The 17,074-nt window shown below is 39.7% G+C and overlaps 1 protein-coding gene across 1 annotated transcript; it reads left to right on the top strand.

Moving 5' to 3' along the window:
- Window positions 1-3,899: 3,899 nt before the first annotated feature.
- DAZL (deleted in azoospermia like) lies at window positions 3,900-16,869 on the top strand. Its single transcript, XM_051610226.1, has 12 exons — window positions 3,900-4,077; window positions 4,589-4,677; window positions 7,213-7,347; window positions 7,622-7,713; window positions 9,083-9,134; window positions 11,341-11,407; window positions 11,723-11,856; window positions 13,227-13,304; window positions 14,121-14,171; window positions 15,145-15,249; window positions 15,978-16,076; window positions 16,816-16,869. The coding sequence occupies exons 1-12, from the start codon at window positions 3,900-3,902 to the stop codon at window positions 16,867-16,869; spliced, it is 1,134 nt and encodes a 377-aa protein (XP_051466186.1).
- The last annotated feature ends 205 nt before the right edge of the window (window positions 16,870-17,074 follow it).

The following is a 17,074-nucleotide window of genomic DNA, read 5'->3' as shown; positions in this document are numbered from 1 at the left end:
TACATTAAAAAAACCCAAAACAAACCAGTCAGAAAATGATCCACTACATTTGAAAGGATTTTACTGTGTTGATAACAACACATTCTGTTTTGATTTCTGAAGCTAACATAAACTCTACTAGCAAATTATAACAGTGTGTAATTTATTGTTTTTTAAAATGCAGATTTCCATCACAAGGTTATGGTATCACCCTTTAAATAGCTACCCCGGTGCAAACAACAGTAAAGGAAATGTCCAAAATGTAACTAGATAAAGCATGATTCTTTAAAGCTGGCTGCTGTGAAATGCATGTGGCATTCTCTCTTCACTATGAAATAGGAAACTCAGAAAACAGACATTCAAATCCTTTTTAGTAACTCAGCATATTTTTCTTAAGCGAGCTTCCTTAGCTGTATAAAAATTGGAATCTTCTTCTATTTTTCTTAATCTAATGACTCGATTAACTCTTTTATGCCTGTGTTTTAATGTTCACATTATTTCCTAAGAGCAGCTGGCTGCTTTAGCTTTACAGAACAACTTAACATGATTCTCAGTTGAGGATCCCAAAATGGCAGAAAAAGAAATTATATTAAAATTCAAATGCTGTATGACACTCTTGCCATCTAATTTAGAACTGCATCTAGGAAGACTAAATCTAACCTGATCTTTAAAGTATGTACTTATAACTATTACATTGTAAGATTTGTCTTTAAGGTAACATTGATACAATCATAATAACTGATCATATCTCCTAGATTGCTTAAAATAGTAAGATTCAAGGATATACTTTTATAAAATTTTATTTTAAATGTGTATTAGAATGAAAAGGAGCCCATGGTATAGCAGAATATAAAATAATTTTCTTCTGCTGCTACTTAGTGCATTTAACAAATAAAGCTATTGCGCAATAACCCTTCCAGTAGAAATATTAATAAAAAACCCCAAGAGAATAATTCCCTACTTCACTCCCTCCACCTCTTTTGAGATGTGTGTATTGGCAGTAGAAATTACTCTCTCCTTTATTTTAAGCAACAGATGTTCCCCAATTTTAGAAGCTAATGCTGAGTTAAGAAAAGACAGGGGACAGCCCTGACCCAAACCCAGTCCACAGAAACTCTGAAGGATAGCCCCACAAAACTGTAATCTGTAATGCCTTGGTGAGGCTTGTTTTCTAACAGCAACTATACCACTAGGCTTTTGCATTGGAATCATACTAGGTTTGCTAGAAGAGGACAATACTAATCATTTCCATGATAAAAGGTAAAGAATTCTTCTTGGAACCCTACTTGTATTATCACTTCCAGGACAGTTATCTTCCACTTAAGAGCAAACGGGAGATCCTTCAGAATACTTGTAGTTAGGGCCATAAAAGAGGATCAAAGGTAAAAAACCACCCACCCCCAAATTGGCTTCTGCTTTATTTTTTAGTATTAAGACTAGTTTTAGTTTCAATAGTTATTAAAAGGAGAATTACTCTTTTTTTATTTAAGAAATAGTGGTACGAACCTGTTGCCACTCTTAAACCAAATATTAATCAATTTTATTGAACTAAATATTATGTAATATTTTCCCTTCATTGTTGGACATCTTCAAGGTCTGATACAGTATTAAAGAACATCTCTTTTATTTAAGTAAATGGGCATTAGCTGCATGAAAGCTCATGCATACACTTACCTTTAAATAACGTAGCTGCCCCAATAGCTTTAACAATATCACTCCTATAGTTAATATAAATACATCTTTTGTGATCAGAGCTTTGTTATTGCTATTCCCTAAATCAACTCTAGGTCCAGGTATAACCAGTGTAGCAGTCTATATTTCATTATTAATATCAGCATCTGAAAAAGGCGAATACTGTTAAAAAATGTTAACTCATTGTTAAAAAAAAATGATCCATGCATTAGAATAAATAAAATCTCATAGGAAAATATCCCTTGCTTTTCACATACACTTTTAAGTTTAGCTTTGTACTTCAATTTCTCATTCTAAAAAAGCATCATTCTTATGCCTCTGGCATTTAAAAATACCCACATGAACAAAAAAAAACTTACTACACTCGCCCAGGCAGAGACTGGGTTTATTTTGGTGAGGTACCCTTGAGCTTCCTCTCTCTCTGAAACTTTCTAGGATCTTTATTTGTTCTGAACATTTGCACCAGTGGCAAAGAACTATGTAAAACCAGTTTCCCAAAACCCACTTGAAACACCTCATGGCTGCAGAACCAGGAGCGGTTTCTGTCAGAAAGGCGAGCTGACAGCAGCTGGTTTCCAGTCCAGGCAGCCAGAGATGTGATCAGGATCTTGCTCTAGAGCAGCCGTGTAACATTGGTTCGTGAAAACACTGACGGAAAAGCTTCAACTTTTGCCGCCAAGCGAGTGAAAGCCTCTTCAGCCCCACACGGCTCTCAAAACCTCCACAGACCGATCCGGCGCCAGGCGTCAACCCCACCGGAGGAGCGTGCTGCCACCGCGGGCGCCCGGCCGCATCTTCCCGCCCAGCGAGGCCGCAACTAACAGTCCCACCCAGTCCCCGAACAAAGAGAAAAGCGACGGCCTCCTTCCTCCTCTGCCGACAGACCCTCTCCTGCCACGCAGACGCCCCCGGAGCGGGCCCGTGAGCGGCGGAAGGGCTGGGGGCCCGGGAGCCCCTGGGCCGGCGGGTGTGGCCTTTCCCCGCCCCTTCCCACTTGGGACTACTTAAGGAGCAGGGCGGCGAGCGGGAGGAGCTGCCTTTCTCCACCCTTAAGGAAAAAGAAAAAAAGAAGAAAGGGGGGAAAAAAAGAAAAGAAAAAAAAAAAAGGGAGAAAGAAAAAAGAAAAAGGGGGAGGGGAAGAGAAGAAAAAGGATTGCTAGGTGTTGGTTTTCTCGGAAAAGTTCGTATTGTTTTTTGTTTTAAAGGCCTCGTTTGTTTTTAAGTGTGTGGGCGCTGCCTCAGCTTCAGTGAATAATGGTGAGTGGAGGAGGAGGAAGGGAAGGGGAGCCGCGGCCGGCTCGGGGGGAAGCGAGGGGCTGCGTTTGAGCTCGGAGCCGAGGGCTGGGTCGGTGTTGGGGGCTGCAGTGGCCTGCTCGAGCCCTGCTGCCTGGAGCGGAGGCGAGGGCTGCGCTTCAGCCTCGCGTTGTGTCTCGGGGTGAGGAGCGTGGCTGGGCGCCGCCGCGGCAGGGCCGCTTCGTGGCGCAGTGAGGCTGCGCCGCAGCCTGGCTGGGCTCCGGAGCCTTCCTGTAGTTTTACACCTTAAAGGCCTTAAAGTCACGAGGTGATGGATTAAAGCCAAGGGGGGAAGAGCAGAAGAAAAAAAGCTGGGGGTTCGGTGAGGGACAGCGCGGCGCCCGCCGTGGTTCGGTGAGGACTTGGCGGCGGGAGGCGCTTCGCACCACGCGCGGCCATTTTGTGGCGGCCCCGCCGCATCGCGCCGCCTGGGCCCGGCGGGCCCTGCCCGCGCTGCGCATGCCCCGGCCGGGCCTTGCTTCGCAGCCGGGGGCGGGTCGGCCCCGCCGCGTCCGTGGCGTGTGCTCGGCACCCTGCTTGTCGTCGGGGTCAGGCTTGGGGCTCTTCTTCCCGGCCATGGGGGCTTCCGAGCAGCTTCCATTCAGAGGAGCGCCTCCCCTTTTGCCCTGGGGCGTAGAGCCCTCCTCCCCCGCCCGGCCCGGCCCGGCGCCGGGGCCGTTGGGCGGGCGAGGCGCGAAGCCCGCAGGACGTGGGGCCGTTACGTGGTTGCGCGGCGGCGGTTGGCAGGAGCGGAGCGGCGGCCCCGCCGCGTCGGTGCCGCGCTCGCCGGGGCCTCCCCGCTTGGGCCTCTTAAATAGAGGCTTCGTACGGTGCTCTCTGAGCTGGGTGGTGGTCAGCGGGAGCTACTGCCCGAGCTCGCACGCTGCGCCTTCATCATGAAGTGGCGGTTTCTTCAGGACCTCTTTGTTTGAAAAATGGAATTGGCGGCTGTAGCCCCGCCACGTAGACAACGACATAAAAGTAGGGTGTTTTTAAAAGTCACGGCCGTGCAGCGTGTGTGCGTGTTGCAGTGCTTGACTGACAGCTCCACCTGCTGCCTAGATGGAAGACGACGTCGTTTTCCCTGTGGCGGGAGCCATGTTTTTTCTGCAGGTAGTGTGTTGTCATGGTAACTGAGCCCTGCGCACAGAAGGCCTGCACAGCGGGAAGCAAAGCTGGAGTTCTAAGTGCTTAAATTTAAAAAAGCGACGTGTTTAATACTTACTGCGAACAAATAGCGTGCGAGGACAGGGAGAAGCCTGCGAAATCGGAGATTTGTGCTTCTGTGGCCAAAAGAGAAGTGAAGGTTTTCTTCTGGCTGTGCATAAGACTGAGAGATGTGTGTAACCTATGTAGAGTAGCTAAGTAATTCCACAATCTAGCCCTAATGGTAGTCTTTTTCCACCTTTTTTTTTTTTTGCCAAAAGTCTAGCCTCATCACTGCTGTAGTTGAGGTTAATCCAGTTTCCTGGCATCAACTTTGTGCTTGGTTGAATAATGTGAAGAGCAAACTGATTTACGTTTTATCTTGTGATGAGAGAAAGGAAAAAACCTGTTAATTTCAGTAAGCTGAAAAACTTTGAATAAGCTGTAAATTTCCTGATGTGTATAAATCTGTTTCCAGAGATACTTCATGAGAAGGATAGTCAAATCAACCCCTCTTGGGGTATTTTTGAAGGGCTGGTTTTCTATAGCTGGCGTCATCATTTTAGGGTAGGTAATTCATCACCTTTAGGATTTTCCAGAGTTTGAACACTTGGAGTGGCTTAGGCTTTGGGCACTTGATTCAGCAGAATGGAGTTCTTGCCCATACTCTTATATAAAAGTACAATGGTTTACACGCTACTGCATTAGGTAGTACAACAATCATTACATATTGCATTGATAAAACAACTTGGGTTTAGATAAGGCAGTATTTTGAATTGGCAAAAGTTCTGCATTGTAATACTGAAGATTGGAAAATTAACTTTGAGGGAAGGGGATTTTGTTTCCCATTTTTGTACTTCTAAGGCTTTTACCGTTTGTGCATTTTTTCAGCAACAGCTCCTTTTCAAGTTATAAGAAATGCATATATTAACTTCAAGCTTATATTTTATGTAGAGGAATTTCTCAGAATGCTTAGGTACCCAATTTACTCTCTTTTTAGATATTCAATGCATTAAGTTAGTGTATTTTCTTTGAAAATTGTGTTCTGCATCATTAATGTGAGGAAACAAACAATGCACTTCTAGGGCAGCTAAGGCCATCTATGGCTTGCATACCAGCTGTGTCTGTATGTGATTACCTTGTGCTGCTGCTGGCATTTCTTGGGTGTCTGTTTAGAGCTGTTTCCTACTTGTAAGTTACCAGAGAATTTGCACAGCTAAGTGAATACTTCTGTTTAGCCTGTTTCACTGAAATAGATCAGAAGGAAAGAAGTAGAAGCCAACAGTTGGATCTGCTTAAGGTTGTGGTGAAGCGTGCAGCCAAAGAAGTGATCTCGTGTCTTGCTTCATTTTTGGCCTTGTAGTGTTCTAATGCTAGCATAAGTGTTTATAGAGCTGCAGATTGAGCTTGGGTAAGAAGTGGATCTGTCTGAGTACTACAAAATTTATCTTGTGAAATGTAGAATTAATTTCCTTGTGTAGTGATGTCCTGGTACAATAGGAGGGAAGGGGGAGAGCTGCCCTTCTTTTGTTTACAGCAGAAGTGTTCTACTACACTGTCTTTACTACTGTGGAACAGTGGAAGTTGTGGTCTCCACCTTGTCTGGAGGGTAAAGGTGGTTCTTAGGGGGATAAAGGGAAGGGAATTACTTTACATTTTAATGAGAATTTGCAATAGTCAGTAAATTGAATGTAGGCAACAGTATCTGGTACGATGGAACCAGATGCTGTCTGAGATACAGCTTCATGAAATGGAGTGGATGGCTTAGTGCTTCTCAGAGGAAGAGGCTAAGCTGTCTCCATCTCCTCTTCTGCATCTGCTGATCCTGAGGTGGATTTGGTGCTTGTCTGATACTATAGTAAGCTGATTCAGTTCTGTGCAATAGCAGAATACTAGTTGAGTGAAAAACTGCTCACTTTTTGTTACTTATCCTGCCAAATTAGAATCAGCTTAATTTGAACTGACAAGTGTTAGAACTTGTCCAGAGGAGGTACAGGAAGAGATCGGGCAGGCAGTCTTTAGCTTTTAGTAATGGTGTGTTGTTAATTTGGTTTAGTCACACTGAAATCATATTTGTAGGGCTGGATTCTAGTTTTGGCTTTCTTTTTATTACTGGACAAATCTCGTTCCACGTGTATACCTTGGTTCTTCTGATTTTTCTCATTCCCTTACTGGGTGGCCGGTTGAAGTGAGTGCTCGTCACTCACAGCTGCAGTTTAAATGTGCATTAAACATGAAAACTGTTACATCAAAAAATTAGATGCTGCCTATTGCAAATTACCTGGTATTTTGAAACCAAATAATTTTGAGTAAACCAAAGTTTGGAATGTCTGAAATAGGGATAATGCCACACCAATTCAATTGTAAGGAGAAATACTGAATTACTGTTTGTTTAGGGAGCATTGTGTGTCTTCAGCCATACTGAATGAATCTAACTCCTAGCTTACGACAAAATGCTTCAGGACCAAAAGAGTGCATCTGAAGCCTGAGTATATAAAATGCACCATAACTGTAGTTGCTCTATAATCTTAACATTCTTTGCAGCTCTTCTCTATATGCAGTGCATGCCTAAGATCCTGCTTTGGTGCAGACAACTCATACAAGCTTGTAGTTATTTCTGTTATAGTTGAATCAACAGTTGTGTTTTTTCCTGAGAAAATGTGCAGTGCAACTATTCCATCAGGGATTGATTTCCCGTCTTACAGCTAATTAATAGTATAATCCTGTTACCTGTGTTGTAACACTGTTAATACAACAGAACAAATTCCCTCATCTTCCTGAGAAGCAAGTAAACTTACAATTTCCAGTAATTTATAAGAATTTAATGTCTTTCTTATGTTTTGGTCAAGTTCTGAAATGAATTATTTTGGAGTTCTCACTTTGTGCCTGGTAGTAACAACACTGGCCATGAAGATTTATATAGTCAGGGCTTCTTAAAAGTAGCTTAGTCTCTTTGCAGCATGTGTTTTCTTGAAGTAATCGGAAAGGTGCTATTGAAATTTGTTGTCCCATGCTATATGTATAAGAAGGTGCAGGCATTCTGGTATCTTAGTGTACTATAATAATTTGTCTGAAATATGAATTTCTGTTTAAATTTTTTAGTCTGCAAACGTGGAGGCCCAGTGTGCAGGTGTCTTGGAGGATAGTCCACGTCCGTCAACAACCAGTCAAGGATATGTTCTGCCGGAAGGAAAAATCATGCCAAACACAGTCTTTGTTGGTGGAATTGATATAAGGGTATTTATATACTCCTAATTGTCTAAGATCTGTATAGGGCGCTTTGGTGGGAAGGAAATGGGAATTTAGCTCCTGGTTTTTGTGTTGTTTGGTTTTGTTTTTTTTTATAATGTGTGTCTTTACGATTAGTAAAGTATTGCAGTGTCAGAAGTCTGGAACAGATGATGTAGTTCTTACGGTAGTAGAAGATGGGCTTAAAAATGGTGCTGGCTGCTTTAAATCAGTTTTAAACAGTTGAATGTGTTTAAAGAATCTTAAGACTTGTTTCTTTTAGATGAATGAAGTAGAAATTCGTAGTTTCTTCGAACGATATGGTACTGTAAAAGAGGTGAAAATCATCACTGACAGAACTGGTGTTTCCAAAGGGTGAGTAGAACATGAGTGGTTTGTTTCAAGTTGCTGCTTATGCAGACTTAATTCTGTCATAGATGTGAGCAGCAACTTAACAACACAGTTGACAAGCTTAAGCCTTGATGCTAGCTGCAGTTCATTTTTGTGGTGAATAAATTCTGTGAAACATGTAAATCTAGATTGCCCCAAATCTGCATAGTCTTGTAAAGAAGAATCTGATTTTTTTACTTCAGTCTCTCCTCAGGAAAAAGAGGGCCATTGTCACTTAGCCAGTGGACACAAAGCTTGAAACTTGTGTAATGCTTATGCAGACTGTTCTGTTGTAGGACTCTTATGATGGCTAGAGTAGTTAACATCTTTAAACTCTATCCAGATGGTTTCAGAGGATGGGGTAGATTGTTTTTTTCAAGGCAATGGGACTGTACTTGTGTAACACTCAAGGATAAGTTACAGAGGAAACAGACTCATTTGGTTGAATGAATGGTGAAAGCTAAGTTTGTGAACAAAGTTGAGGTGAGGGAAATTTCCATGGTATAAATAGAAAAATTGAGTTGTCTGTGGTAAAACACTTAAATAAGGTTGTGTAGGACCTAAGCTTCTTGCCTTCTGGGGAAGCTCTCCTAGTTTTGAAGTTATCCCTGCTTTGAGAAGGAGGCTTCACCCTCTGAAGGTTCTTTCCACCCCAGATTTTTTTTTTCTAAGATTCCATGAGCAGATCCTAAGAAGTGGTTTTTCTTAGGTGTATGTAGTAATGTGTGAGCTGGAAATGTTTTATTTCCTCATACGTATTGTTAGTCTTTGGTGATTTTTGATGTACGATTAGCCCATGTTTGTTCTGAATATTAATAATGAATTGGCATACTCCATTGATTGACACAACTGTTCCTATAATGCTCTGAAATTATCTTTATTTTCTAGACTAAATAAACAACTGGGGCAGTGAAAAAAAAACAACAAATGCCAGCCTTCAAGGATCACATTGCCCAGTGCTGCCACGCTTTTGTAATACCTGCTTTAATCCAAATTTAGATAGTAAATTCAGATTTTGGCTATTCAGATCCTAATACATCAAAGACTTTTTACTGAGTTAGTAATATCAACAGTAGTGCTCATTTTGAGTAGCTGAAGTGGAAGAATCACCCTTACATATTTCATATTATTCTAGAACGTGGCGTTCAGCTCTTCATCTGTCCTAGTAGTATATGCTCCTGTTTAGCAGGAAGTACATTTTCATGCTGAATTATAAACTGATGTCCCGCTTTATACTTTGGGATTGCAGTATAATGTGGCTGACATATATGCTGTTAACTGGTCTTGTTCAAAATAGTTTAGCTAACAAACATAAAAATCTGGTTATTGAATAACCTTGTTTTTTTCTCTTCAGGTACGGATTTGTATCTTTCCTGGACAATGTGGATGTTCAGAAAATTGTAGAAGTAAGCTCTTTGCCTGAATTGTCTGAAGAAGTTGATACATGAAGGCTGGATACATTTTGGGGAAAGCAAGTCATGTACCCTGTAGAGTAAATTAGGACAAGGAAAGTCTAGAGCTGCCCAAAAAGTAAACTGTGGAAAATCTATTGGTGGTAGAATCATTGTATATATTTACTTAAACAAGAAACAAAATTTGTTTTAGCCTAGGTGTATTTGAACATCTCATGTTGTATTTCAGGTCATTTTCATTCATGTGCTTGAAAGACTAGTGTCTGGCTACTTGCTTTCTGTGTTGGATAGTTGTCATAAAACTCTGGTGCTTATGGCAGATATATAGATCTGCCAACATCATTATTGGGATTAACAGTACCATAGGGAACACACAACTTTTTTTTTTAACTTAGTGTCAGCTGTTGAATTATGTGTTTCTGTCTTGCAGTATTTTTGCATTTGGATCTTACCTAGATTGGAAGTGTTTTGTTATTTTTTTTAAGCCTCCTTGAGTAGAAGATGCAACAGTTCACATGGTTCTGTACATGACAGGATTTCAGGAACAGTTAGAAAAACCAAAACCCACCTGTCAGACTGCTCAGAATATTTCACCTTCTTTTCCACCCACATTTTTATTCTGTGTTTATCAGTATGAGAAGATGGTTAATAAGACATTTTTATACAGCTGTTCTAATAATTTTGCTTGTTTTTGCAATCAACAATAAAGTTGCTGGTGTCTATTGAAAGTACATTATTTAGCAGAAAGGGGAGAAGCTTAGCTAGGTGTCTTAAAATTACAAACCACATTTTCTTCTGAAGCAGGCGAGTCTGTGGTGTTGCATGAGACAGTATCAGATGCAGATACAGTTTATCTAGACTGACTTAATGCTTGATACTAAATTTGTGTTAATTGAGGTAAAATGAAAAACTTCCACTTTCAATGTGTAAAATGTTGGTGAACCTCAGTGTAGGCCCTGACTGTAAGAGGGTATCTACTTCAGGTAATGGCATGTGTGCTATGCACACCTTCATAGGTAGATAAACATGCTTCTTGCCGCCATCTTGACAGACTGAGAGATCAGATGCAATGGTGATTTACCTTCTGGGAGTTCTGTGTGGTGAAGTTCCTGAGTACCTGAATAAACGCTAATTCAGCTTAATTCCATGTATTAAAGCAGCTTTCTATTCTCCAGACTTTGACTGTAATCTTGTTGAGAACAGAATCCTACAGGCCCTCTTCTACCTTCAGTTCAAATAACTCTTGAAATGTAAGGATGTTATGGGGTCAGTTCAGCCTACATTAATCAGTGGATGTTCTTACAGTTTTCAAACAAAGCTGTTTCTGTGAAGAATACAGGACTCAACTTCTGCAGGGAGGGGAGCATGCTTGAAATTCTTCCTATGCTCTTGTTATGGCTCCAGATACTGTGCTGGCAAAACAGTACTGCATCGTTGATCATTGGAAGTCTGAAATCTTCTGTGTCAACTAGCATTTAGGGAGAACTTGCAGAATGAGAACTTAGATGAGTCTCAGGTATTTGCTGACTACTGAAGCATGCTTCCAGCTCTGTTTTGCAAGTCTTTCAGATGCTTATGTTCCTGGGTTTGGGTTTTGAGGAACATGTAAATAATACTTCAGATCCTCTTTTTTGTTGATTAATCTGTGTGGTGCATAGATCATTTAGCCAAAAAAGTTGTGAAATTCAAGCATGTTTGAATGTTCTGAAGGAACACATGAAAATTTCTCTGGAGAGAATACAGCAGCATGCAGGTAAATGGTAGCTTCCTTTTTCTTTAGTGTTAGGTGGGCCACTTCTAACATGGTATATGAAGTCTTGTTAGGAAGCTTGTAGGAAGAAAGGTAAGTGGCAATGTAAATCTGATTTCAAGGGGACTTAAGCTGTTGTCGCTCTACATCAATAACCTGAGGCATGAATAGTTTAAATATGTGTATAAAAGCAGAAGGCTGATAGTCATTAATATGTATTTGCAAACTTAGTTTATGTTGCTATTAAGGCAAGTGGCACATTGGTTTGGAGAGTCAGGGAGAAGGCAAAGTGCTCAGAACATGGCAGTAAACTAAAGCTAAAAGGCATAAGGTGTTGAGGTGGGAGAGAAGGATGGAGACTGTTGAGCCTGTATGTGAGTAGTCTCCTTAAGATCAAGCAAACCACCCACCTCACTGAATCCTTAGCTTACAGAGTAATCTGTCTTTCAGTCACAAATCAACTTCCATGGCAAAAAGCTGAAACTGGGGCCAGCTATTAGAAAGCAACAAAACTTGTGTGAGTATATATAACCAAATTTGTTCATATCCAAGTATATTCAACAAATTATATTTTTCTTAATTACACAATTATATCTTTGCAAATATTTTATATGATGAAATATGTGTCACAATTGAATCTTGGTTCTGAATTTTATGACCTTGCTACATGTGTGGTATTGTGAATTTTTTATAATAACTCAGGTTGGTGGCACAGTACAGTTAATTTTGAATTAACTCAAGTGTTTTGACTTTTTTCTGCATGAATTTGGATTACTAATTAAATACATGCAAAAATGTCTTAATACTGTATTTTTATTCACTTTAAAACAAGGTTCTTATGTGCACCCCAGACCATTAGTCTTCAGTCCTCCTGCTCCACAGTTCCATAGTGTATGGAGTAGTCAAAATACAGAGACATACATGCAGCCTCCAGCTGTAATGAGCCCAGTAACACAGTACGTTCAGGTAAGGCTGTTGACACCGATTTTTGAACCACAGTTCAGTATTTTTGAAAGCGTGATCATATACATCTTGAGGGGAACATGTTTTGAGATTCCAGTCTTGCCCACTCATTTTCATGCTACCTTCCTAAGAAGCACCCAGCTTTAGACCACTTTAAAAGAATGCCAACAATTTTGAAGAATTTATTCAGTGGTGTAATCTCTTAATAAAAAAAAGGCAGGGAGACGCTTTTTATTTTGAAAATGAGAAAACTCTTGAAGATGGATGTAAGATTTAATTATATAACAGTTCTTACGTAGTCTTGTTACTTGTCACAGATGCAGTTCACAAATCAAATGCATCCGGATATTGAATGTACTGCTGCTCTGCCTCAAAATAAACCACAAACTAAAATACAATTTCTTTTAAAAAAGTACGGAACCAGAAGTTGACTGTACATTTTTTTCCTCCAAAATAAATTGTTTCTGGACAGCTGTTGTCTTTGGAACAATGTTACGGCATCTGCTATTAACAGTTTTGACAAGTACAGTATGTCTGCAGGACTTTTAAATTGGTACTTCATGCAATAATTTTTACCAAGATGCAGGCAGAGTACTTTACAACCATTTTGTGAGTCCTGAACTATGAATACAAGGCCTTTCAGATTATGGTCTCTTCCTGTCTTAACCCTATATGATACCCTTAACTCAATACAACAGGGCAATATTAATTGCAGGCTGACTCTGTTTTGTATATTTTCTTTAATGAAGATGAACAAACTGCAGTGATGTGCAGAAACTTTTTTTTTTCTAGGGCAGAGAGCTTGATGGTGGTATATTTGATGCTCATAATTTTACTGGGAGAAAGAAATAGTGTAGGAGAAACTAATTCTCTTGAATGCTGCAATGTGCCTTTATCTGTTCTCTGAAGAAGCTGAGACAGTTCCAGGTTAATGTTGCAGTGAGGAGATGCTGAGAGATTGCTGGAATTGTAATACTTAGCTTGTCTTTGGTTCCAAGAAACCAACCTGCAAGTTGTAGTCCTTTATTTCATGGTAGTTGGTCTTTTACAGGTCACCTTTAGAAAGTTATGGGATGAGCTGTGCTTCTGAAACCACTTAAAAGTAGCAACTACAAGCAGATGTGGAATTTTCAGGCATGTAATATGTTTTAGAATCCCACTTGAGAGATTTTTAGTGCCTGAAGTGCTGAAGCCCCATGGGAAATCTGCAAGGGTTGTTTTAAATAATGGAGCTAGCCTGAAAGGGGAATTAAGAGTAACAGCGTGACTACTATTTCTAGAAATGTGCTCCTGGCTTTATAAATACCTCTACAAACACCATACTATTGCCTTGTTTCAAACTTGCATTTTTTAAAAAAAGCTTTATTTTGCAGACATATCCATACAGTTCACCAGCTTTACTGATACAGCAGCAAGTTCCTGTAGGATATCAGCCAGCTTACAACTATCAGGTATGTGATGTTTAGTAGCAGCAGAAAAACCTCATACCTGACAAAACTTGAGTGAACAGTGTTAACTGGAGTCTGATCTATGTTTCTGTGAATTCTGTTTCCCTTCAACTTCTGCTTCACAGAAGCGAAAAGTAGAAAGAAAATTAGTGATTTTTATTCTAAGGCCACAAAAACTGTTGAATAACTTGACATACTTCTTAATAGTTTAATTTTTTTTTAAATTATAAGAATTGAAATAAGAACTTGAAATTAGTAAAAGTACATGAATCTGTAGTACTTTTTCATGGGAGGGAGCTTTGCATTTGCACATGCTGTAGTGTGTGTAGTGGATATTAGTTAATTTAAATGGAATTGCTGAGTCTCAGGAGAATATAAATGTGGGATGTGTATAGAGAGGGCTTGTGCTCTTGAGCTCTACAGATGTCTGGGAGGAGACTTGGCTGATACTGATTATTTTTTTAACTCTGAATGTGTGGTTAAGTCCTGTTACTGAAATCAAACTACAAGTAGTTCAGTAATTGCAAGTAACTAGGAGTTTCAGATGTTTGCAGTGTGACTGCTCTGTTTCTCTTTATTTTCCTAATTTTTTTAAATTGAAATGAAAAGAGGAAGGAGATAGTTGAACTTTTGGGAAGGATTGCCTAGTGCTAAACACTATGAGGTACACATGAAAAGGTATCTTGCTGGACAGAAGAGTGAACTACTGTTTAATAACAAATGGACATATGTTATAAATGGTGGCTTTTAAAGAGCAATTACTTGCCTTTGTTGGAAATAAATTATTTAAAGCTGGTTCTCACGTGTTTTTTGTTTAAGGTTCAACCACCATGGCTTGCTGGGGAGCAAAGAAATTATGTTATGCCTCCAGTAAGTACAAAGTTAAACTTCTGGAACTTTGTCTTCTCAATTAGCACACTGTTTTGACAGCTTGACACTAAAAAAAAATAATCCACTTGTTTGTTGACTGGATCTGTATGTATCTGGTCTATACATACCTGTAGCTGATCACAGAAGTAATTGTTTAGAATTTTCTACTGACATGGTGCTTTTTTAGGAGCTGCCTGGCAGAACAGAACTACCTGTTCTATGGTGTTACTCCACACTTTCTAGTAATAGAATTCTGGAATTTCAGCATGAACAGAATGGGTTTTCATGAAAAGTGGTCAAATTGGCTGTAAAAGCTGCCTATTCCTTAAGAGCATCTGGAAGGATGTGTGCATAAGGAGTAAATGCTTTATTCGCCCTTTTTGATGTTGCAGTTAAACTGCACTGGGTTCTCAATGGCGAAACTACAGTGTAAATGGAGGGAAGCAGGGAGTTACAGAAAAGCTGCAAAATGGCTTGTACTCTTCTAGAGCCTTTTACGTCTTAAAAAACATTTTGTATATTAGTATGAAGCAACTCTCAAATGAGAAAGGAACTGTGTAGAGAGGAGCAGCTTCTGGTAGTAGAGAAGTAGATCATGTTTTACTTTGCCTTCTCTCATTTGACTTCAGTGCTTAATCTTAAAGTTAACTGCTGGTTGTCACAAATTCTCAGTGAACACCTTCATTGCTTAATATGCTTGACAACAAAACCTATATGTGGAGGAAGTAGGTTGAAGAGCTAACTCAAGACTGATTACAGACATTTATTAAAATGTATCCTTTTTGGAAGGAAGTAAAACTGTCTTGATAAATTAATACAGATCAGGATACAGTATTTCTTTCACTTGTGGAAGTTTTATCAAAAGTGTGAAGATAAAGTTGGCATAGTTTATGTGTAGGTGAGGAGCAGTGACAATGCAACTATACATGTTTTCCAAGGGTTATCGAATCACTTGAATATTAAAATTCCACAGGTTTATACTTCAGTAAGCTATCACTGCACTGAGGATCCAGAATTTATCCAGACAGAGTGTACTGTTCCAGAGCCAGCACAATCATCTAGTAGCAGTCCACAAAAGGTAAGTGATTTCTGAAACCTTTTTTTTATAAATCCTATTCTCAGAAATTTGCACATGAGGATTACATGGCTTGCTGAAGGGGGCCTCTAATGAGTATCCTAGAAGTTAAGGTTTACCGTTGCTGTTTTAGCCAGTTAGTCAATCCATGGCATCTCTCTGTGTACCTCTTCAGAAGCCTCATGTTTCCTTGAAAATATTCATGCTTATCTGTAGTGCTGAAAGCTGTATAAAATGCGTTCTGCTTCACTAAGTACAATAATGTTTTCAAGTTACAAGACTTTATTTGATGAGAATTACAGGGAAATTGCAGGTACTAAAAAAGCAGCTTAGGTAGCACTGCCTGCTATCCTTTGCAGTTTTACTTTACTCATTCAGATGCAGCAATGTTAAACTTTTACTCCCATCCTCACTTCTTTTTTGTGGAAGGTGACCCTGGTTTAGCCAATGGTTGGCTCTGAATTGAGTTGTCTATAGGAGACTCCATTTTGCAGCTGTCAGCCTTTTCCACAGCTGAACTGCCATGTCACTTGTCAGAACTGTTATGTTGTAACATATAAGGGTGATAATGAGTTACCAAGAGTTTAAAAAAAAAAAGACAAAAGAGCTCAGGAAGTAGGGCAGTTGAGAGGAATCCTGAATGCAAAATACTGTGATAGACCCACACTGCTAGTAGTGGACAAACTAAGAAAATCAGTAGTGTTTTAGATGTGCCTATAACTGTATTTCAGAAGTCTGTGGACAGGAGCATACAGACAGTAGTATCCTGTCTCTTTAATCCTGAGAATCGTCTGGGGAACACCTTTGTATCACAAGAAGACTACCTTAAGGTATGCTCTGAAAGCAAAATTAAATCCCTAAAACACAGCTGGCCTTTGGTTTATTCACCTATAGGATACCATAAGGATAAAGGGATTTGCATCTGGAATGCCATTAGAACTTTTTCTTGTCCATGCTCTGAGATATATGGGTTTGGCTTACAGTTACTTGATGCTGAAAACAAGTGCTGAAAGTGGATTCAGTGGATTTAACAAAGACTGTGTTAAAAAAACGTGAACAGTCAATTAGTGAACATTTAGAGCATAAGACTGGCTAATCATTTCTCAATGACAAATTGCTGAAAGGGCAGTGGGTTACCCCCTATTTTGAATAGAGAATGTTGAGTTGGAGCCTTGATAGTCTTTACACCAGTAAGTACCCACTGTGGATGGTGACTGTACTTTGTGTGAAATGTCTACACTTTAATCCGTAAATTAGACTAGGTTAATAGCTAGTCATATTTTCGCTCTCTGTTCATTCTTTGTAGAGTTGCAGTATCTGATTGTGTTCCAAGTGGTGTTTATTTCTGTTGTTTGTTAATGTTATATTTAAGACTTGGCTTTCTTTTTTTAGGACAGGCATGTGAACTAGGGACATGTACACTGAAGCAGGAGTACAGAAGCTTTATTGATTTTTTTTTTTTAGAATCGAGTGAATAGAGTATCTTGAGATAGTTTAATGAAAACTTCAGTTGTTTTATTCTGATTGTTACCTAGAATTAATTTTTTCTGTTCTCCTATCCCATTCCAGGAGAGAAAGCCTCATCACTTCAGAAAAGGAAGAGCAGTACTCAAAAGTGTTTGATCAACAAAGACTTTAAAGTATCTAAATTCATTAACCTGATGTTACTTCAGTTCAGTTTAGCAGTGTGTGCAGTATAACTTTTTCAGAGGGTTGCTTCAGGTTGAAGTTTGTGTTCCTATTCTACCTGTTTCAATGCAGTTGGTTTTGCTTTGTTTGAAGTTTAAAGTTGTAAGAGTTGACAGACTTTCATGTTTTATTAATAGTT

This window comes from Apus apus, chromosome 2 (assembly GCF_020740795.1).
Source record: "Apus apus isolate bApuApu2 chromosome 2, bApuApu2.pri.cur, whole genome shotgun sequence".
NCBI classification, from domain to species: Eukaryota; Metazoa; Chordata; class Aves; order Apodiformes; family Apodidae; genus Apus; species Apus apus.
Note: the sequence above shows the minus strand (reverse complement) of the source record. Positions and strands in the feature narration are given on the sequence as shown.